The sequence below is a fragment of the Rhea pennata genome, chromosome 1 (assembly GCF_028389875.1).
Source record: "Rhea pennata isolate bPtePen1 chromosome 1, bPtePen1.pri, whole genome shotgun sequence".
NCBI classification, from domain to species: Eukaryota; Metazoa; Chordata; class Aves; order Rheiformes; family Rheidae; genus Rhea; species Rhea pennata.
In genome coordinates this window covers 194768159-194792195 of record NC_084663.1, presented here as the reverse complement: position 1 = coordinate 194792195, position 24037 = coordinate 194768159, and the positions used below count along the sequence as shown (strand labels likewise).

Below are 24037 nucleotides of genomic sequence, written 5' to 3'. Positions count from 1 at the left end.
CATGTATGTATTATAAATCATTCTAACCTTTGCAGAACTTGAATTTTGCTTGCATTTGAAATGCTGCTTCTTGAAAGACCATGCTGTAGTAATGGAATGTTTTGCTGGATAGTATCAGGTAAAATGAGTCAGGATTTACCAGTGTCCTGAGAGAAGTGAGTTGATACGCTTTTTCAGAACAGTGGTTAATTCTTTGTTTTCAATGGCTCATGTTAGCAATGATTTATAATGATATACTTTATATGTGATGACTTCCAGTAACTTCTACAAAACTTTAAGAAAATGAAATATGTTCACAGTTCATATCTGCTACGGTGTGTGTTTATTTTTAGCACAGTGATGGTAGCACTAACAAGTAAACACAGTCAGTTCATTTAAAAAATAATTGCAGTTTTCCTAACATTTTAAAACATCTCTCTTCGAATTTTGCAGCTGACATGGGCTTTGCCCGATTATTTAATTCACCTCTGAAGCCTTTAGCAGACTTGGATCCAGTAGTTGTAACGTTCTGGTATCGAGCTCCAGAGTTGCTTCTTGGAGCAAGGCATTATACCAAAGCTATTGGTAAGTAAAACAGAGGGCAGCTCACTGTTGTGTCCTTTATGCCAAATGTGTGCAGATTACTGAAGCATTGCTACATGGTTCCTAGCACAGAGGACAGCAGCTGAGTTAAAGGTATGGCACTGATTTTTTGTGGGGGAACACTAAGCTTTGACAAATTGTTTGCTATTGTCTCTGGCTAGATATAGGAGTGAAGTATTTCATTTTTTTTTGCCTCCAAATGCCCTGTGAGGCACTATAATTTTATACAACTTTCACACAGAATATTTCTAAATGCTGTTAGAACTAATAATACAAAATATTGATGCATCTTAGAACAACTGGTAAAATTCATATGTGATGCTAGGCACAGTGCATTAGTTTTATTGCAGGATTTTTTATCTAGTTTAACAAGTGCATGAAATAAATCTTAAGTTTAGGAATTTACAGAATGGAGAATGGTAGCTGCACTGAAACTAAACTGTAGCAGAGAAGATTAACACAGCCTGACACTTTTTTTTTATTATTATTTGCTTTTTTACATTTTCTATCCTGCCAAGGAAAACTACTGAATTTGCTGTGAGAAATTACTAATTTTAAGTTTGGTGTTTGGGGTGTATGTCTTCAATGGAAACTGTCCCAGGATAAAAGTTGCTGGTCATAAATTCTGCTCTGTTCAAGCCTTTCTATTTTAGCCTCTCCCCATGTCTTTCTCACAGCAGTGTGAACAGGGGTTGCTTTCACAAGAGCTGAGGCTTGATCAGCATCGTGCAACAGGCTAAGCTGTGATCTGCTCAGGCATATAGAGAAGAAATGAAGCCCTGCTGGATGCAGAGACTGTTAGGATTGCATGAGTTGCATCTGTTTAATGCTGCCTCCTCCTTACCACTGTTTTCCCATGCAACCAGTATGATTTTAACAGCTCTAGCATGACATGATCGACTCTGCTCTGCTTGACTCTGTTCTTGCCAGTTTAGTGGTAACAGATCTCTGAAGACAGGAGCAGCTCTGGGCTGTGGTACAGAGAAAGTAATCCAGTAATGGGCTGGAGTGAGGGCTGCCTTTAGTGGACGTGAGCAGGTTTTCTAGGTGTGTGAGAGAGACTAGAAAAAAAGACTAGGAAGTTTTCCTCTCTGGACTACCTTTGCCTGCTAGTGTAGAAGACCTGTTAGCAATCATTTCTGATTTCTGGGGAGACAACTTACCCTGTAGTGCACTGGCTGTTTCGCACAAACATTGAGTAGACAGGCTCAAACAGGTTGTACATTGGCATATATATTATTACTTGTGGGACCGGAAATTCTTTTTGTCAGACTTCACCATCATTTTCTTAAGCTTGTGTCAACATTTTTGTCAGAAATTTCAGTCTTTATCACTTAAATGTATTTTCAGCAACTTTTCTGTTAATACTTTTACTTTTTTAATGATTAAATGCATTACTTTATCTGTTCATTTTAAGTACTTTTTTATTATATTTGCATGTTTCTTCTCGTTACTGGCACTTTCTTCTGCTTGCAGCGTGTGAAACTGCACGGATGGCTGTGGCCTTTAGCACATAATTTTTTTTCGGTGTAGATAAAACCTGACTATATACAAACACTGAATAATGGTGTTATGCTGTCTGCATCACTTGCTTTTGTCCTTGTTCATGACCTTTTCTTGTTCATTCAAGGTTCAGTGTAGCTTTACATTACTAAGTTAGAAATTGCGTTGTGCATACTACATTAGTAAGTTAGAAATTGTGTATGCACATACTAGAAAAAATGGAAAAACAATTGGGGAAAATGCAGAGTATCTGAATTTGGCACACTGGGACACAAAAATTAAAATTGAATGGATTTTTCGCTTTAAAAGTAGAACAAGAAATTCCCTTGTTCTACTTTTAAAGCGGGCAGGAAGTTGTCCAGAAAGAAAAGCATATTGGTAGCTTTTTTAAAATATAGTGTCAAAAATGGGGTGAGATACTTGGGGACGGAGCACTTGCAATTTTATAATTTACCTCTTTCTGCAAAGTTGTGTAGGTAAATTCTGATTTTTCCAATATTATGCTTTTCAGCTTTAAGGGGTTTTTTTGGGTCATTTAATATTTTGTAAAGCCAGTGGCTGCCTGAGGATATAAAACATTGTGGGGGAAAGCAGCATGAAAGTAAACTTAAGATGTCAGTTGGCTCTTCATTTATATTTTGTGTGTGGATCGTTCCCCATGCATTTTATTTATTTATTTATTTTTTTTTTAAATCACTTTCTATAGTAATAAATGATAATATTAAAATTATATACTGCTTTTCAACTCTTGTATAGTTACTGTGTTGTGCACATGTAACAGTAGTTTAAAGGAAAAATTGATGAAGTTTTGCACTTTTAAAGAAGAAACCTTATGTTTTCAATGCAGGGGCCTTATCTGTCTTAAGTTAAGAGCTAACACTCTATCTCACCAAGATGCTTTTGGAAAGATTCGTTAGATTTTTATTTCTGTTCTCCTTTCTTAAAGATATTTGGGCCATAGGGTGTATATTTGCAGAGCTGCTAACATCAGAGCCGATATTCCATTGTCGACAAGAAGATATCAAAACTAGTAATCCTTATCACCATGACCAGTTGGACAGAATATTCAACGTAATGGGATTTCCTGCAGGTACCATATTTTTGTCATTGCTGTTCAAAGAAAGATATCTGTATTGCTTTTTTAGTATGTGAAGGTGGCAGCTGATCACAGCAACAAAGCTGTTCAAACATGATCTTTATTTCATGGTTATCAAGTCTAGAGTGTAATGGTCATATTAAATATTTCTTTGTACTATTGATAAGGTTATCTTTCTGTATATATGTGTATCAATGTTTTATAATGCAGAAAGAATTATGCTTAATGGTGGATGATGAAAGTCAGAAGGAATATTTCTAGTTTTGTTCAGTCCTGATTTTAGGTTTGGAAAACAACTGATTGTATGAAATAAAATATACATTTGGTTGATATTCTACAGATGTTTAATTTTTGCCAAAGTAAAGCATTTGGAAGAAGGGAAGGATATTTCTTTCACTTTTATTTTTCTTTTTCTTTTTCTTCTTTCCCCCCCTCCCCCAGGAGAAAGTTTATGATAGGGAGAAAAGTCTTCGTTCTAAACCAGAACAAAGAACTAGGCAAGAACCAAAAGAAATTACAGTGTGGAAATTCTTTGTTAAATTTTCCACTCAGTGTTAATCATATCTTATTTTTCTACAGGCTTTCTTTCATCTTTTCATTTAATGGTCTGTTTTTTAGTGTTTATATGACTGCAGATGTCAGAATAACAGAGGGCTTAATTTTACTTCTTGGTCATCTTTCTGCTCACTGTTTGTGTTTCTTACCAACACTAAATGGATTACTAAAGTAATCTTTTTCTTTGCTATTCTGGTGGACTTTCTACTTCTCATCACATAAAGTTTATGCTCTTTATCTCCATCTAAGTAGTTCTAGTAATTTGTTCTTAAATTTGTTCTCATTTTTCCCCATGTCTTTTTTTTTTTTAATGCTGTATACACTTCATTATTCTTATACAACAATCTCTATTGTTGTATAAGAGTTCTGGAAGAGTTGCCTTCATATATCAAGTACGTTCCTTTTTTTGCTCTTTGACTGGGTTTTTCCCCTCTTCTGTGTATCATCATTTGAGGCTTATATTGTCTTTGTGCAGCTAACTTAAACAGATGATTGTTTTGTGATAGGTTTAAGTAGTCCTGTCTAATGGTCTGCATTTGATTTGAAGGTCCTTGGTTCTTACCAAAAAGTATTATTTTTCATTTAACTACTGCAAATTCTTTTTTGCTCTGTATTTGACATTTTACATAATTGAAACAGTGCTATGAGGGATGGGGAAAAATGGAGCAAGTGGAAAACAAAAAGAATCTCCACTTTGTTATTTATTTAGTATTTTTGAGCTTCCAGTGTTCTGTAATTGTGGTAAGTCTTAGTAAAGGTTGGAGTTGAGACAAACTACTTGCCCACAGACTCTCCTTAGGAGTTGCAGAGCACAATACATTTGGGGCCCGGGCATAGTGGTAGGGAATTTCTTGTTCTACTTTTAAATCCATTTCAGGGGTTGTCTACTCAGGGAAGTTAAGATCAAAGGACAGAACATAGGAACAGCTGTAGTGGTTCAGGATGACGGTTCCTGCAGCCCCGTACCCTGCCTGGGACAGTGATCCGTGGTGGGTGCCTAGGGAAGAGTACAAGAACTGAGCAAGCGCTTGCGTGCGTGCTCCTGTCCATATGCAACCTTTTCACAGAGCTAATGCTCTGAAAGCATCTTGGAGCTTTATTTCATAACTTGCCTCTGTAGATGAGTTAAAGCAGGTTTGGCCTGTGCTTTGATATGTTTGTTCACGAGTAAATGGGCTTAATCTGTGTAGATGGTGTTATTTGGCTGTCAGAGAACTAAGGCTTCTTGGCTTTTGGTTGAGTACTTCTATAGAAGAATTTAGTATGTAGTAGTTAGTGCAAGTCAGTCGTGTTAACTGCCTTTTCTGTTGAAGAAGTAGAGTGGCCTTAGGTCTCAATTTGCAGCCTATGATTATACAACAGTGGATTATAGACATTTTTGCTTCCTGTGGCATCCACACAGGAGTTTAATATTTTTTGAGTGTGTTAGTGTTACTTAGTCTGAACCTTTTGTTGACAAACCCTTTCTGAGTAGTTTTGGTATCTCTCTTAGGTTAGAATTAACAGATCTACACAGTACCTCTGCAGGTTTTTTCTGTTATTAAACGCAGTGCTGTGAAAAATAAAAATCTCTTTAAAATGACTGTCTTTACAAGAATCATTTGTGCTGCTGTACAGAAGTCATTGTTGTTCCTAAATAAATTAGGATGCATGAGGGATGCAGGTAAAATGACTGCTGTATTTTTCTTCTGTGTTGTCCTTACACCTAAAGCAGTCTTCAGCGTAGCTGGCAGTTGTTTCTGTAAGTCCTTGAGTTAATCAGCACATAATTGGAATACTTTCTAGGTGTTCACTAGATTTATTGTGAAAAGGTGATGGAGGAATGAGAGTCAAGGAATACAAAGATAAAGTAGCTGCAACATTGGAGAAGTGCAATGAAAAAAGTCAAGGTTGCAGAGATACTTTGAAAGCTTTTGTGTTTTGCTTGGGGGAAAAGAAAACAAAAAGTATTAACAAATGTTGATTTTTTTGCAGATAAAGACTGGGAGGACATAAAAAAGATGCCTGAACATTCAACTTTAATGAAGGATTTCCGGAGAAACACGTAAGTCTGTGTTTATTTTAGCTTTCTTGAGCAAGTGTGTTTTCCCTCTCCCTCCCACTCTTAATTTAATGTAGCTGAGGTTGTTTTCTGTGTCGATGCTACACAATGACTATGCAATGGTTATGGTTATGGAAATAAAGAAAAAAGAAAATTGTTTTTTAATGCCTATTGCATTAGTGTGATCACAGAGAAATAGTCAGATGCTGACTGTAAATGGCAAGGTGGCAGGTGTAATTGCTGGTGTCAGTAAGACCCTGGATAGCCCTGAAGATTGCTAAGCACAGCTTTTCACAGCTGTTTCCGTGTCTATAGTATTGGAAATTATTGTTGTGGGATAGCTGCATAAAAAGAGACCTGGCAGCCTGATACTGTTCCCAAAAAACTATGGGTATAATTGTTGATCTTGGAGCCTGGAGTAGTATATAAAGACTAAAGAAAAGGCTGCTTTAAAGTTTTGCAGTCACGTTGCCAGAGTGAAATGCCTGCGTGTAAGACCTTGCCACTTCTGCCTTGTTGTTTCCATGCTGATTAAATTGAGAGATTTTTGGCTGTGCTGTTATTCACTTTTCTTGCATCTGCTGTGCTATTGCAAGAACCGTTTAAAAGCCTTATTTCTGAGCTTCTATTCAAAAAAATGAATTCCTGGGTATTCTTGAAAAAATACATGTTTTATAGGACAATATTAAGGTGGACTTAGTATTTATTTCCATGTTTATTGATGTTAGAAATATGCAGAGTGAAACTGTCCAGAAGGATATAGTGGTGCAATTGTGAAAGGCAGTTTAAATCCAAGTGATAGTTTGATGCCTGTATGTGACTTAAAAGTGTGCTTTCTTGTGTAGGCACAATCTGTCTTTACAATTACAAGCCTGTGAAGAAAACAGATGCTTTTCTGTATTGTTTGATTGATTTTTTTAAAGCAATCTTCTGATGTGGGTAGTTGTGGTTTTTTTCTGCTTTAATGTATTAGCAGTGAAGACTAATCTATTCTTATTAATGTGTCTTGAGTACTGAGTAAGCTTTCCAGTATCGCCGATTTGAATATTAGAAATTTTACATTTTTTTACATTCTCCAGGTATACCAACTGCAGCCTTATCAAATATATGGAAAAACATAAAGTTAAGCCAGACAGTAAGGCATTCCACTTGGTAAGTTCTTGCATTTATAAAAAACAAAAACCTCCTTGTAAGTTATAATTGTTCAAATTGAGTGGAGAGCTGGTGCCAAATAGTCTGTGACTAAATTTATTTTCAATACTCCCCAAATAACTGATACTTTGCAAACTGAAAACTGCAAAACACTTCATTTTCTCATATCAGTAAAATGATTCTATGAGTCATTCATTGGATTAGTTCCAGAATACAGTGCATGAGAAGTTTTTAGGTTTTAACAGCCGTAAGTTTGTAGCTGTATTTGCAGTGTAGCTGCAACTCTTAGGCGCATTTTGCTGTTTTGCTACATGCTTCTACAAGCCTGTTTTTATTTTAAAAATATTCCTAAATGCATATTTTTTATATATTCATTATTAAGCTTACTTTGTGCACTTTGCAACAATGTGATTTGAGTTTTGAATGTTTTAATGTGTCTCCCTGGTTGCTCTGTTCCTTAGTAGCTTTCTTGTGAAAACTTCCTAATTTATACAATTAATCTCTGTAGAATATATATATATATATATACACACACACACACACACATATATACATATATACTATATATACATATATACACACACACGTGCATGTAGAATACATATATATATATATACATATATACATACACATACTTTTTTTAAAAAAAAAAAAAGTAAATTTCCCTTCAAAATTACACACTTGCTCTGCTCTGGAAGTGCCTATGTTGCATTGTTTCAGGAATTACTGAATTGGGCCTTCTGTTCTGTATTTCAAAAACATGCCTGTTTTTTAAATAAACTTTATAGAGAAAAAAGAATTTAATTCTCTCTGCATGGACATTTCCCTTTTGTTGTTGTTTCCAGCTCAGATTATATGTTTTGAGACTGGAGTTATAATATAAATATATTCATTTTTGGAATTGGAGTGAGAGAGGAACAACAGCAGGGTTTTCTTGATCTTGGAGATGAGAAAAATGAGTTGGAGAAAAAGGAAAATGGTTAAGAGGCCTGTTTGTCTGAAGATATACATCATTTGAAGTTCAAGTCATTTGAAGTGCACATATACCCAAGGTGATGATTGGACCCAAAGATTCTTAAGCAACCTACCTTTTTTTGTTTAGTACTTTTTCCTTCATATAAATTTTGAAATTTATCCTTCAGTCAAAGAATTGCTGAGGCGACGTTCTTGTTGAGGTGTGCACCACAAGCATTTTCTGAGTAGGGGTTTCCAAGCAGAAAATGAGTTATATTGCACCCAGTAAATGTATATTCAAAGTTTGGATTTAAAATAAACAAACAAACATCAAGTGAATCAAGTAATCATTGCAGGTGGTTGCCTGAGGGTTGTATGGTTATGCATCATTTACCGTGAAGCGTATCTGCTCTATAGAATTAAAATAAAATTTGGTGAAATATCAAAGATATGTTACCAGAAGCAGGGAAACAAGTCCCCTCTGGTAGAGAGAGGAGGAATTGAACTGTTGTGGATTGTTGTTGTTGTGGGGTGTTGTTTTTAACCTTAGAATTGTAAGCTCGCTTTTATATGTTGTTGGGTAGTCGGTGTATTTATGTGTAATTCTACTCAGTTAATGGTTGTATATGAAGAACTGAAAAGCTTTTATATACAGGCAAAACAGAGTCCATTCCATTTTGCCAATATTCAACCCAGTTTTTACCATGTGACTATTTATAACAGAGATTCATAGATGCATTTTTAGTATTTACCAGATGTTCATATAATATTTTAGTATATGGAATATATATTATATATCTCTATTATGTATATTATTATATATTATACTGCATATTATATTATTTTATTTATTTGTTATATATATTTTAGTGTGTAGAATACACATTTTTAAAGATGCAAAAATCTGCATAATGTTGCCAGTCACTAAGTTCTTTCTCCCTCCACCACTTCCTCAACTTTCACATACTTTGCTGGAAGCAACAGTTCTTTTTTAATTCTTTTGCATAGCTCTTGACATCTGTTCTTCCTCTGACAGCTTCTGTGGTACAGTTAGATATTTTATATACAAAATTCAGTAACACATTGAGAATGTAATATTAAAAATGTCAAGGCAGCATTAAAAAAGTTTGAACTAAACAACACAGAATTCTGGAATATGTCTGTTTATCTCAATATTTAATTTTAAAACCTCAATTTTAAACTTATCTGAAGTGGCTATGCCACTCTCCAGTCTACTGTGAAGGGCTTGCCACCAAGCTTGGGTAAAATTTCCTGGATAATTCAAGCTTTGCTACACACCTTGGCAGGCCACAAAAAAGTCTTCCTCTGAACTGACGTCTTTTAAGAGCTGTGAGTGCTCTGGCCAAACTGATCTGCAATTTCTCATCTGATTTCCCAATCTTGCAAGCTTAGAAATTGTTTTCAGTAAAACAGCAAAGTAGGACACAAAGTAATTACGTAAGAATAGGTCAAAACACTTTAAAAAAAAACTGTAAAAAGTAAAACTGTAACAAGTTTTTTCTTTTCTCCCTTGTAGTATTAAAGCAGAATGACTGTTTGAATATCTTCAATATCTTCATTCAGTATGCTTGGATTTATACCAAAAAGCAGTGATTACATTAAAATGCAAAATCAAGGAATCCTGCCCTTTTCTGTAGGACAAGTGCTAAAACCCTACTGGGAACCTTGCAAGTGAGAACAGCAGTGGCATTGCGTACTTAGTTCATAACTGAAAACTGAGTTCTTCTGGAAGCGCTCCCAGGACAGCCCCCCTCTTTGCTCCTTTTCTGCGGGGTGCTGGAAGCTGGGATGTTCTCCGTGACGGGGCTGGCGGTGGCCGCTGTACAGCTGGATGTTGTGGGGTCCGGTGTTTCATAGCGCATAGCGCTATCTGTCCGCTTTGGTTTAGAATTGAGCTGTTGATGCAGGTTGGATAGTTGTTGGACTGAAACTGGCTATCTGCTTCTAAAACAGCAACTGGTTTCCGTTGGCTCTTATCTGAAAAAATCTGTCATTCTCTCTTCCTCCACCTGCCCCTCTTAGGCAGTCACTAGGCACATGGAGGTGCAGTGGCATATTGAAGCAGGCTTTGCCTGATGCCTTTCTGTCTTTGCCCATATCTGTTGGTACCAAAGAGCAGGACCAGGAGGGGAGTTGGAGTGAACACCCCTGATTAAACACCCTGTGTGCACCACAGTCCTCTCACTGCATCTGCTTTGGACCTCTGCCCAGCTCCCCTGAACAACGCCAATATTGAGGGAGCTGGTCTCACTCAAAGTTGTGGATGCAAATCCATCATTGGCACTCAAGCTAAAAACCAGAGTATTAATAGCATGGACATAGCCATGTTCTTTCATGGCTGTGAGTGAGATCAAATTCTGTCAAGTTTGTAGTTACTTCTAGTAAGATCCTCTTAGGTTTCTACTAACTGCTGTCAGAACCATTCTGCTGAAAATCAAGTCGCATTACAAAAGCTTGGTCTTTTCTAAGCATCAGATCAGAACTCTGTTCAAAAGTTGTAAAAATTGGAAGGTGTCTTAGGTTTGTAGCCTCATGGCTTGAGGCTGAACCATAGAAGAACTAGTTAGATCACTTCATCAGTGTCTGAAGTGGTTCAGTGCATCTCTTGCTACCTCTAGATGGGCTCTGAGATCTTACTCCTTAAGAACCTGTCTCTGCCCTGTTAGTCACTGGATAGAAGCAGATAAAACATTGTTTTTCTTGCATTTGTATTCAATTATAAAGTATCCCAAAACTAATAATTTCAGGGTGGTTAAATCTCTAGATTGTTGTGATTTCTAACGATGAAATGTTTTAATTTCTCAACTTCATTTAACCAGATTTTTTTTTTTTCTTTGCTGACATTAGTGCACCTACTCCCTTTTCACATGTAGAACTTCTGTTACATGGGACAACTCTGGTTCCTTCCTGCTTTTCCTGCTTACATTTTTTCTACTTTCTCCTATTCTGATTTTTTTTTCTGTTTATATGTTTATGCCTTATAAAATGAGCACCTAGCTGCTGCTCCCGTTTAATTGAGTGATGGTTCAACTTCTACTTGGTTACAGCAGTCCACATCAAGTGCAGAGTGATGGTGCCATTGCTGACAGTACGCTAGCACAAAGCTGTATAAAATACACTGCATTTAGCTAGGTGATCTTTTTGTCTTACAGTTTCTACTAGAAAATATTTGTAGTAATAGATAAAAGTTTCATTTTCATACTCCTAGGTGCACTGAACAAGGGAGCAAAATACAAATTTTGATCCCTCCCATGTCGTGATGGTTGCAGAGTCATTAATCTTTTCTTGTGATTTCTGTTTTCTCTTGCTGACTGTGACCAAGTTTATTCACGTCTTGTCAATATGTCATGGACGGCTTTATAACTTATTTGCCAGAAGAGCTGCCAGAATTTTACTATTATTTTATGCTCTTGTTGTGTTATTCAGCATGTTGACAATCTTTTTCCTCTTTTTCCTTCCCCTTTTTGGCTCCTGGTATTTTGAACTATTTGAGAGAACAAGAACTGTTCTATTCAAGCTGACACTACAAAAACCACATGCAGACTCAGAGAGCTGAAAATTCTTATTGCGAGTCCTTGGTGATGGTGCAAAAACAAAACTGGATTGATGGTGTTAATACATATTTATTATGTTCTTAACCCTGTGATTAAAATTAAGGCTAATGAGAGGAAATGTACTTTTCTAACTTCAGCTGCCTGCAGCATATAATATTTCATCTTTCTTGTGCGTGCTCCCCTAATAGCTAGTGGAAGGAGATGACTAGCTCATACATAGACTGTGACATTGTAGAACTTTATAGAAGGGTGAATTTTATTGCATGAAAAATATGAAGACTATGAAATGAATGCTGTTTTCACATGTAGTTTTTACCATTCATCCTAGATTTATGCTTTAAAAAAAAAACAGTAAATTGAAAGACTAGCATTTCTTTTTAAGAGCAATGTAGAGGACAGTACGTCATGGTTTAGTATTACATTGGATGCTGTATTCCATGACAAAACATGAAGATTCACTGTTTATCATTGTTTTCTGCAGAATATCTGAAAATCGTCTAATTCTGCCCATATGTGTTGCTGCTGTATTCCGCAAACTAATTATTGGTGGACAGGGAAAAATATGTGCATATGCACCAGATCTTTTGAATAAGAGGCACTTGCTTTTAGAATGCATCATTGATACTTCAATGCTAGAGTTAAATTAAAAAAAAAATCATTCTGGTCTGCTAGTCTTAAAACAGAGAAAAAATCCTGACACATTTGGAGAGGGCGTGACATTTCTAATGTATTTTTACTGAAAATCACTGTTGAGATGTCACAGTGACAAACATGTAAAGCTCGGTCAGCCTCTGATATGTTTGTGTATGCGCAAAATGAGAGCAGAACCGTAAAAATAGTACTATGGTTGTTTTTAGAATTGCCTCTCAATCTTTCATGTTGTTGCTGAACTTAGACTTTGTGTCTGCTGGTGGCACTTGAAGTTACTCAAGAAGAGTTTCTGGTGATGTGTCCTACACATTCCGCATAGTACGTACTTCTAAGTAGCAGTATTTGTGACTCTTCTCATATATAATTTTTATTTAACTTCGGCTAAGTCAGTGTGCTTTTTTTAAATTCTCACATGCGTGTTATTACCTTAAGATTTTTTTTTTTCTGCTGCCTATTACTGAAACATTTTGTTTGCCTTTTTAAAGAAGTTAGGCATGAGACAAATACCGGATGTGCTTCTTAGCCCTCAGTTTACACTTCCCACCAGGGTAAGAGGTGCTGTCTCAAAGGGTAGGGTTTTGATGGGTTTTTAGCTGAACTGAGTTCAACTATGTATTTTGTAAAATATTTTAGTTTGAATTGTCTTCTGCATATTCATACTTCATGGTCTTTGTTGTCTTTAAGCAAACACACATTTTGGAAAGAATTTTTTTCCATATAGTTGATGTGATTCAGCAGTTGTTACAGAGATCAAGTCTGAGGTCTTGAACTAATAGAGAAACTGCAGCAGAGCTCAGACCTGTGATGAGCATATGGAGGCATCATCATCACCATACTTCTGTAGTGATTTTGCATCATGCTGTGCAAAAAAAAAACCAACTAAAATTCAAGATTTTGCACAATTCCTCTTTGAAGCAGCGTTCGACAAACAGATGTGTCTAAGAGCACACATGCTTCAGAACAGATAACTTTGTCACCCGTTCTAGCATGTGTTTTTCTGACCCAACTGGGTTTTTCTAATGTGTGTTGATTGCACTTTCTTTTATGGTATGAAGATTTCTAAGGAGGCACTTTACTGTGGTTTTATAGTACTGCGGATGACAATGGAGTTGTACTGATGTGAGAGTACTGAATAATAAGCAATAATGAATATGGGAACACATTTGTTTAGTAATTGCTAAGAGTTGCTAAATTTGAATGTATGTGGCTATGATGGTACTACCTGTTAAGAGCAGTGTAGCTGAAGAAACCAGGCAAAATATTTGCATGTTAGATCTTGTGGGAAGTGAAAACTTACGGTACGCTGTGGAGACTCCTTGAATGTTTTTGTTGGAATATTTGTGATCAGAACTGAGTCTTCTAGGCTTTATGTGTAAAAATAAGTTGTTATTCAACGGGAAATTGAGTATTTAACAAGAGACAACATGACTGGTGTTGTTTACGGTAAGAATTTTGAATTCTTACCACTTAATCTTTCAGGGATTTTACAATGAGGTTTTTGTAAGCCGGTCTGATAACACAGAGCTTTTTATGTTTAATTTTGTATAGCTTCAGAAATTGCTTACTATGGATCCAATAAAGAGAATTACCTCAGAACAGGCTATGCAGGATCCCTATTTCTTAGAAGATCCTCTTCCCACCTCCGAGTAAGTGATCGGTTTATTAACCTATCAATACACCCAGAGATGTCTTAGGAGCATATGCTTTTTGTCTGCTTTCTGCTATAAATATCTGCCTCTGAATACTGAGCTAAACACTCACTGTCTCACAACCAAAGAAAAAGATAACCGCTAAAATGCCATTTGAGGTTTTTAAAATTAAGCAACATTTTTATTAATCTCTTGCTTTATGGAACATTGATCCTATTAGTCACAGCACTAATCTCGTTATTCCCTGGCAGGTTGATTATGCACGCTGCAGATCTTTGCAGACAACTGCGCGGCGCCCGCAGGCCCGCTGCCCCGCTCTAGAAGGCCAGATGACACGGGCTAATTAGTTTACATTTTTCTGTCCTTTGTCGTAAATTCAGTGGGTGGAGGAAGTTGGCTCTGTGTCTCCGTGCTTTCATCCTTCACAGCTTAAATCCATTTTCTTTAGAAACTCTTTGTTTTTGTTTTGTTTGCGCAGGGAGATACACAGAAGGAAGAAAACTTAGGGACAATGAATGATTTCATTTTTCATGAAAAAAAAAGAAAAGGCTAGCCAGAGAACATGATTGTACACGTTTTTAGAAAAGCTATTAGCACATCCTGTGTATCATTCTCTACCATTATCTAGGGAGGAATTTATAAGATATGGTATGTATATTTATAGCAATTCATTTAAAAATGACATTATTTCACTAAAACCTGCCAAGTTATTTATAACAGCTCTTGACCTGTGTAGATTAATGTTGTCATGTGAATGATTTGCTTTCATGGAAACTGCTTTTAGGTTAGTGTTTGACTTCTTTCCCCCTCAACTTTAAGTTGGCATTTTAACATGATCTCACAATGAATAATTTGCTAACAGACATATGGAGACTTTATTATAAATACATTCTACTGATTAAGGGCAGATAAATCTGAATTTGTACCAGCAGAGACCAGTTCATGTGGTCCATGAGATATGAATTGACAGATGAAATTTCTATATATTTTGAAGCTTTTTTTACAGCTGGTTGTATTAATAGTCTGTGGACTAATGGAGTTTGCAGGGTGTACTTCTAGACCTGAGATTATGAATTAAACTATAACTGGGTTAAGATGGTTCCTCATGCTCTTGAAGGTTTGTAATAGGTGGTCTGCCTTTCCAGCCACCGGTCTCATTAATGGAAACGGTGAAAAACAGGAATTTAATGATACTCTCAGAGGTGACTGAAGATTTAAAATAAATATGAGTAAGTTTTCTTAAGTTTAGAATATGATGAAATTAAGATTGGGAAAACACCTCCATTAGTTATAAGTATTAGGCTATAGCTCAGGCAATTTAAAACTGGAATGGGTGAAGCACAAATCTTGCAGGGCTAACCATTCTGTTCTAATATGGTGATAAATAGACTTTTCTGGGGGGCAGTGTTTTTGCAGGTTGTCAAATCCCTTACCCAAAACGAGAATTTTTAACAGAAGAAGAACCAGATGATAAAGGAGACAAAGTAAGTATTAGAAGAACAGTACAATCATGCTTCTCTGGCTTTCACACTATTTCCTGTTTTCATGTTACTTCATGTACTGCTTTTGAGTTGAAGTTTTTCTTTGTGTTTAAACAATTGAGAAGAACCAGCAGCAGCAGCAGGGCAATAACCATACTAATGGAACTGGTCATCCAGGGAACCAAGACAACAGTCACACACAGGGACCCCCACTGAAAAAAGTGAGAGTCGTTCCTCCTACCACTACCTCAGGTGGACTTATTATGACCTCAGACTATCAGGTATTTGGTGGTTCTTTTATTTATTTTTTTTTCGTATATTGTGTTTTCAAGACTCAGGTTTGCAATAGTACTTTTTTTAGCCTAAAGAAAGTAATTCTGTATTTGTCACTGTATTAACTGGTATTTTGTGGCATCTTTCTGATCAAATGAGTTTTGTTGTCCCGTCCATTCGTATACTAATGCTTTTTAAGTTTATTTTAAGGAATTCAATATCTAGGATTATTACTAATTTATTACCTTCGTATTAAAGAATGCTAATTGTGGACCAAGATCCTGTTATGCAGAGCTCTTTGTGACCTCTTTCTTTGAACAAACCTGCAGTGTTGTGAGGCAAAGGATGTTGCAATAAACGAATTATGAAGTAAGAATCTGAGCAAGACTTTTGGTTGTGCAAATGGATTGGAAAGAAATATCTTGGATAGCAAAGAATTAGTATGATGCTATCGTAATCTGTATTTGAAGACCAGCAGAGATCTCGGGCTGTGTAAGCCCAATGTTACAGATCTGGAGAGAAAGGTGAGGTGGTGGCAGTCAAAGACTATGGAAGGAGGGGAGGGGAGTGGAAAAACAAACAAACAAAAAAGACTTAGGAAAGCTTGAAAGCTGTGTTCTGTCCTTCTTGCATTTTAGCTTATCATTAAACACTAAGAAATCAGAGCAGTATGTCAGAGTATCCCATGTAATGATACTTGAATTTGTGGTTTTGGATGGTATTATGCGTAGAGGTCATAGAAGGAAAAGAAAGTTAAGGACAACCTAATGCAAGCTAAGAAGTTACAGGAAAGGAGAATGAGGAAGACTGTACAAATGATGTGCACCTAAAGAGGTGGCAGATTTGGGAAGCCTAGGGAATAAAATATCTCAAGAGGAGGCACACTGGAGGAAATGTTAGCATGCAGGGAATAGTCTGCCTCATTCCTTCTCTTAAAAAAAAGAAAAAAAAAACTGCTGCTGTCAACTTACTTTTTACAGTTTGATATACTGCTGCTCCATAAACGCCAAAGGCTTTTGAAATCCTAGGTTTCAGAGTTTTTCTTGAGTGTGCTGAATGTCCTCAAAGGCTGCCTGGGGGCATGACCCACGTCCTTACGTAAATCTATATACGCTTCTAGCACTGTGCAAAACTTGCAAGGACCTAAAAATGTAGAAAAGGATCATTTTCAGGAACTTTATTGTGAGGTAATCCCCAAGTGCTTTTGCTAAATCTATCCCAGGACATCAATATCATATCAGTTTCTAAGTTGTTCTCCTTGTATGATGTAGTTCTTTAGAACCAGATAGAAAAGCTTAAAACTGTAGTCAGCCTTAGCTGTGGTGCAGCAGTGTGGACTACCTCTAAACATAAATAAAATCTTTCTTTCAGTTAGGTTATACATCACAGAACACTTTCTTACAGGAGATTCATTCCTTCTAATTTGAGAAGCTGCAAAGTCAATCCCTGTCAAGGCCTTTTAGCTCTATCTTTCCTTTCTGTTAGTTCTGTTCTGTGTGTGTCTTTTTAAGAAAGCACTTACATTGACTCGTATATCTAAGAAAAACGGGTGCAGACGTTGCGTGTGTTGGGTCAGGGAGCCCCATTTACTTGCCCTGTTTGCATGTTCTTCACTTCATTTTGCTGCTGCTGCAGATGAAATGAGAGCTTGACAGTATGAGCCAACTTTGGCTGCCACTTTTGTGAATGAGAACTGAGGTCTGCTAGCTGAGAAATCAGAAGGCTCAAATTTCCTAGGTGGGAGTTGAGACTGGACTGTTTTCAACTCACCGAAACTGAGGTAGGCTCTGTTCCCTTTCGTACTTTCTGATATCCAGCCAAGGCTCATTACTGGGGCAGCCCTTTTCAACAACCTTAATTTCAGAATAGTTTTGCCTTGGAGTAGTGATAACTGCTGCTTCTTCTGCTGCTCTTACTAATGGTTTGACTGCTCCTGACTAATTTTTTTTGTTGTCCCTCTAGAAGGCATAACACTTGGCTTTCAATAAGTGCAACTTCTTTTCCCCCCGGCCTTGCAGGAAGTAGATTTGTAGATGGTGAGAAGTGAGCTTGCTAACAGTGGAACAAGAGCAGTTAAAAGCTGCCTGTGGGTGGTTTCAGGTCTCCCTGAAAAGAAAATTCTCAGATTTTCTTGTTCTGATCCTGCAACTTGAGAAGACGGCAAACAAATACTACAATACCACTCTCTGTTTTAATCAAACACCTGTCCCTTTGTTTGTTACCTAGTTCTCTTAAATTTACTGTGTAAAGCTTGTGAAGAAGGATTGCCATCTCCTGGGCAAAACTTACTAAGACAGTTTCTCCATCCGCTCAGAAGTCAAATTGCTCTGTGTAGAGCAAGTTGACCTAATGTCCTTTTCTGTCATGCGTAAAAATGGTAGGTAACATGGTATGTAGACTTCCTTGATTTCGCCTTTAAATTTGCAACAGGACACTCCCAAAGCCAATGTGACTAAACAAATTGGAGCAATTTTGCTACTCTGCACTTTTGCTTGTGATAACCCTCTGGGCGCAGAGGGTTATTGGTATTTAGAGAGGAAAGGATATTTCCATTTGTTCTTAAACAAAAGCCATTTGTTGCTCTAGTTGCATGAAAGAATATTGCATTTTTTAATTGGCCCTGTCATAAAATCTATCTGCAGGATGCAGCAAATGTTTAAAACTGACAGGAATGGTCAATTTTTAGGAGGTTAAACTTGTGATATTTTTCTGTGTACGGGAGCCACAGTTGGGCAAAAAGAACATTCGGGGACTTTTGCTTCATTAAGCGCATCCTGTATTTTCATGCAGAGAGGAGTGACGCAGGGGTGACCCTCTGACACTTCTGTTGATGGATGACTTAGTGCATCTCTCATGACTGAAGGCAAATCTCACAAAAGTTCAGGTTCCATGTTAGCAGTGGAATTCAGCAGTGCTGATTTGTTCCTGCTGGCAGTACCTGTTGGTCTAGCCCTTTCTTCTCCCTTTATACTGCACACCCCTAGAGAATTGGCTCAGTCCTAAAAGCATTTGTTCCTTAGTAGATTTTGACTTCTTGTTTGCCATGTTTGCCATTATCTCAACATTTGAATCTAATTTCTATTCTAAATGCAGGATGGCAGAAAAAAATTAGTGGGAGCTATTATTTTATGTTCTGATTTAGCTGTTTTAATATTTTTTTTTCTTTGATATTCGTTCACCATAGTTTCACATATTCAGGTCTTGTTAGCTAAGCTATAGTCCTAGAATATTCACCATAGAGAAGTTTCCCAGACCTTTACTAGGAGCTGCCTCTGCTAACAATTTTAAGTTTTGCGTTACCAAGAGTTCAGAAGTTACCACTGCATTCTCTAAAAGCTGCAGAATTTTTGTGTGTGTAAACTAACATATAACAAATGTAAAACAACACTGTAATTTAAGGAAATTATGTAGTATGTTAAATATTATTAAATGGCCACATGTTTATATTGAAAACTCCAAATACAGTCCTTTTTTCTTTATAATACATCTTGTGTAAACAACCAACTCTTAGGATAAAACTGAAGTAGGCTGCTGCTGGTTTGCTCAGAGCTTCTTGCAGTGATGAATGTTCTACTCAGTAAGTAATCAGAGAAATGTGGGTTGAAAGGGACTTCTGGAGACGATGTCCTCCCACTTGAAGCATGACCATTGCTGTTGCTAGATCAGGTCAGCCATGGCTTTGCTTAGCTGAGTCTTGAAAGCCTGAACAGATGAAGACTTTTGAGCCACTCTGGCCAAGTTCTTCCAGTGCTATACTAGCCTGTTAGTGAATTGAGCGAAGTATTTGGTGCCGCTGGGAGGAGTTTGGCTGTCAGTTATCCTTCAAGTACTTGTAAGGCTGCTGTTAGCTGATGTTTCAGCCTAAAGAATCACAGTGCTCTCAGCCTTTCTTCCTAGTCGCTGTGAAAGGTCTAGGTAAGCATCTCCCTTTTATACATAAGTCTCCCACATAATTCAGAGTGGCTTATCAGTAGCAAGATTCTCAGTTCTGAACTCCAGCCCCAACATGCTTTTGTGGTAGAGGGAAGGGACTGAGTGGAGAAGACCACTGATATTTTAACATGCTGGTGCGCCTTAGCTCTCTGGAGGGTTCACTGGAGGTTTGGTTGTGATGGATGCTGTTTCATAAGAAGTAATTGAAGATGGTAACTGTACAGTGGTGACTGTCCATCTTTCTGATCTGCTATTGCTCGTGTTCACATCTGTGTCTACAGTATGTAAGTTAAGTTTAAAAAAAAAAAAAAAAAACTTTCAGGTGCAGCAGGTTTGAGATTGCGGGCTTTTACAAGAGAGAGCTCTTGTAGAAATAAACGGCAGACCAAACTATCTTGAACTTATACCTGTTATAAAGAATTAATTTTCCTCTGCTTTGCAGCGTTCCAATCCCCATGCTGCTTATCCCAACCCTGGACCAAGCACATCGCAGCCACAGAGCAGCATGGGATATTCAGCTACCTCCCAGCAGCCTCCACAGTACTCGCATCAGACGCACCGGTACTGAGCTGCACCCGAATAATGTCAATGCACTGTTGGTAATGCTGCGGGACTGGCCGTGCCGCTGCCTGCCTGGAACCTGGCCTGGGCCACACGAATGTACTGTACAACCCCACCGCCAACACGTCTCGTCGCCAAGTTCCACCACTTCTCACAGGATGGAGCAGGGGCTCCCAAATTGTACCTGTTTTTGGGTTAGACTTGAAAAGAAAGTGCTAGCACAGTTTGTGTTGTGGATATGCTACTTCCATAGTTTACTTGACATGGTTCAGACTGACCGATGCATTTTTTTTCAGTGACAGTCTGTAGCAGTTGAAGCTGTGAAATGTGCTAGGGGCAAGCATTTTTGTTGTCGTATGTGGTGAATTCTCTTGATGTAACAACTTTATCTGACCAATAGTACACAACATCTTTGAACTGGTACTTGAAGCATACAGTATATGTTAACATGGCAAAAAAACAAAATAACCATGACTCCAATTGAGATAATTTTGATATACGTTTATTTTTAGTGACTTTTGTGGGTTGGTTCATTTTCCACATAGATCAATGTTTTATGACCAACACAATTGCTACAATGAGTTTTTTTTAAGAACATGAAAATGTTTGCATTTTTTTCCAGCAATTACCAGCTTCCCAAAGATTAATTTCCAACATAAGTTTGTTTTTGTTTTTAAATCTATGACTTGACTGATATTAAAGCTGCTATTTGATAGTAAAATAAGTATGTTGTCATTGATATAAACATGTTTGGTTCAGCAAACAAACTAAAATGATTGTCATAGACAGTGTTTTATTTTTTCCTGTTGATGTTAATGATTTGTGAGCATGCTTTGGGATTAAAAAAGCATGAATGATATTTCCTAAAAAGGTGCGGCATCCATTCAGATATTTCGTCATGATTTTTGAGAGCCGGCTTGGTGTAGTGTATTTTAAATTTCGTTCAGTTAATTATTTTTTTTAAATGTTCGCACGTTGTTTAGGGGTGCCATTCTTACAGCAAAGGATCAAGGTGTTAGGAGAGCCTTAGAATTTATGAGGAAAAACTATTACATACAATGTACTGTATCAAACTATTTTACATGAATGACGCAAGTATTCTGAATAAAAAAAATTAAACATTGTTAAAAACAAGGTGTTATGTAATAAATTTATTTTTCATAAATCTGCATATGAGCTTTGCCTCTATTCCTTTTTATCCACGACAACAACCCCCCCCCCATCACACGTCTACACTGGGTTATGTTCTCAGAAACCGAATCTAACAGGAGTTGAGGAGTTGTTATTGCAAGTGGGCAGGCTTCCACTGACTACTGTGAGACATTTTTTCAAAGAGCAGAAAAAATACAGTGCCTTTGCAAAATGTCATTACCCTTTCATGCACATCTGGTCAGTCAGCTGGAGGTGCACTGAAACTGGGGTCTATTACTAGCTACGTTTCAGAGATCATACAAGTGGTTTTCATCAACATAGTCTAGAGATGTTCTCATTCTTGTTTAAACAGTTCTTCTAAGGTTTCTGTAACTCATTTTCATCTTGCTGTCCGACTCCACAGCATGAATTTATGGCAGCAATATTTTCCACAATATATGCAGACCTTTTTCCTACAAGTATTTTAAGTAGCACGAATACCAAGTAGTATGATCATCCCATTAAAATGCACTGAGGTGCTGATAAGACTCAAAAGAAAAATGTGTTGCCAACCCAAAACACAAACCAAGGACAGGTTTGAGGAGTGGATGAAATTACTCAAATGGAGTGGGCGTTTAAGTGTTCGGGAGACGTAAAGAAAGAGTCAGAGTGTAAAGTTTATGCAGCTCAGAAAAGGAGTATGTCTTCTGTGATACTGTGTATCCTGCCTTCTTCATGAGTGGCTTAGTATAATCAACATTTGGTTTTTCACAGCTTTTTGGGATAAAAGTAAATGTCATGTAGGGTAGGAGTGACTTAAGCTTCTTTCTTGTTTCCTTTTCAAATGAAAGCCTTTTTTCTTCCTTTCCTTCATTTATATATAGGCTTTGAATTCATCTCACACTTAATATCTCTAGATCTGTAGTAGAGACTCAAATCATAATAGGAGTAACCTTTATACAATCTTTACTTTGGCTAGAGTACTACCAGCTTAGATTTTTGCTGTCTTATTAATGTGTATTCATTTTAGTGCATAATAATATTCATATTAATGCAAATGATATTTGATACTAGAATGTTGTGGTGTTTCCTATGCCTTGTTTAAAAAAAGTAATAGACTAATTCCCTTTTTCCAGAGGGAGATGCTTCCAACTGACCAATAAAAACTCTTTGCCATTAGTTTGCAATTGAATTTTATTTTCTTATTAATAAGGCATTTGAGATGAAGATGTAGCTTATCACCGATTATAATAAAACTGAATTATATTCTACATTTAGTTCTAAATTCCTGCTACTCCATTTGCAGTAATTTCATTCATTTTATTCTATTATGGTAGATATATTGGAGATTACTTCAAACAGATCCTACAGGGAAATCAAATATTAATATTTGAGTTGTTTTGATTTCTGAGTCATCTAGTTGTATTGGAGGATGAATTTGAGATTTCTTTGCTAGAAAAAATGATTTTCAAGTGCTTGGTGTCACCTCTGATACGTGGCAAAACTGGGTATATTTCTGCTGCAGGAAAAGGTAATTTTGTCGTACTCATGACAAATGTAAATGATCTTTTACATCAAATGAGCTTCTTTATATTAACTTTAGGAATACTGCAGGCAAGACTCTAATTTATTTTCCTGAACTACTTTCTGTCAAAAAGCAGAAATCAAACCAGATGTGCTAGATGTGCTCCTTTGAAAGATAAGAGCGAGCAGGTTCCTTGTTACTTGGTTGCTGAGGACCCTTAACAGCCCGAGTGGAGTGTGCAGGAGTGAGCTGTAGTGTATTAAACAGCCTTAGCTGCTGTCAGAAAAGACCTTGGAAACTGTTCCTATAATTTTTGCCCTGTTTATGTCTCTTGCCAATTCAGCCCCAAGCGTAAGTGGCAGTTAGTGAGCGTAGGGGCTTGGAGCCTGTTGCAAAAGAAGGCTTTATGCAAAGAAATTGCTTGTGCTGTTTGCCGGCGTCCATTGATTTCTTTCTAAAATTGCTCTTTAACCTGCAAGCAGCTTCTGTTCGGTGCCCCCAACCCTCCTTGGCTTCCCTGAAAGGCAAACTCTGATCTCTGCCTCCTGTGTACAGTGGCTGTTGATGATGATTTTAAGAGCATGATTAGCCTGTTTTGCTGCCACTGAGTGGGAGAATTGGGATAACTGGGGTAAGATGGAGCCTGCAGGATCTTGTGTTGAGCGTTGTGTTATCAGCAGGGAAAGGCATGGGTTATTTCCTGGAGCCAAGTTGCAGGCCTGCTGTTAGGACAAAATGCTGTTGCTGTTTTAAGCTGAAGGTGTTTTCTGTGGCAGAATGGATGAACATGGTGCTCCCCAAATGCGCTTTTAGTTACACTCTAAATCGAGGAGCCCTTGGAGTTAGGCAGTGTGATCATCTCGGCGTCTCCTCGAGGCTGAACGGTAACGGCTTCAGGAGATGGATCAAGAGCCAGCATGCTTTGAGACCGGGGCGGATAACACGTGACAAAAAAACACTGCAGACATTTGAATGGTGGGATATACAAAATACTACGCTCTAGTAGCATGGAGGTAAAGGAAAAGGTGCCTGTCCTTTGAAAGCAAAACAGAGACAAAGCTACTTCTTCCACCAGCACTTGTGTAAGTTCTTCTCAAGGGCTGTAAGCAACCTTTACGCAGGCAGCTGGCTCGGCAGATGCCAGCGCGGAGGTTTCTCCAGATGCCTGCCCTTAGCTGAAGGGCTCCGGCGCGTGGGAGCTCGGTGCCGGTGCTCGTGCTGCTGTGGTGGTCGCCCTGGCGTGGTGCAGGCCTGCTCCAGCCCAGGACAGGAGTCTGGTGAGCTTCATCGCTGCCGCTCTAAAAGCTCCTCCATCAGAAGATACTGGACTCTCCCCTTGGACACATCTCATCCTTATCTCATGGCCTAAATAAAG

The 24037-nt window shown here is 37.6% G+C and overlaps 1 protein-coding gene across 9 annotated transcripts in view; it reads left to right on the top strand.

Annotated features, from left to right (window-relative positions):
* The window catches only part of CDK8 (cyclin dependent kinase 8), a 79411-nt gene extending 58276 nt beyond the window's left edge, over positions 1 to 21135 (top strand). For 6 of the 9 annotated variants that reach the window (XM_062577112.1, XM_062577131.1, XM_062577162.1 and 3 more), the window contains 8 exons: positions 433 to 564; positions 3032 to 3175; positions 5711 to 5780; positions 6857 to 6929; positions 13658 to 13755; positions 15164 to 15242; positions 15362 to 15520; positions 19888 to 21135. In XM_062577112.1, coding sequence (XP_062433096.1) covers positions 433 to 564; positions 3032 to 3175; positions 5711 to 5780; positions 6857 to 6929; positions 13658 to 13755; positions 15164 to 15242; positions 15362 to 15520; positions 19888 to 20013 — 881 coding nt within the window. In that variant the 3' untranslated portion in view covers positions 20014 to 21135. Of the gene's footprint in view, positions 1 to 432; positions 565 to 3031; positions 3176 to 5710; positions 5781 to 6856; positions 6930 to 13657; positions 13756 to 15163; positions 15243 to 15361; positions 15521 to 15770; positions 16037 to 19887 lie in introns of all 9 variants that reach the window. The other 3 variants (XR_009958545.1, XM_062577120.1, XR_009958550.1) reach the window with 3 other exon arrangements.
* The last annotated feature ends 2902 nt before the right edge of the window (positions 21136 to 24037 follow it).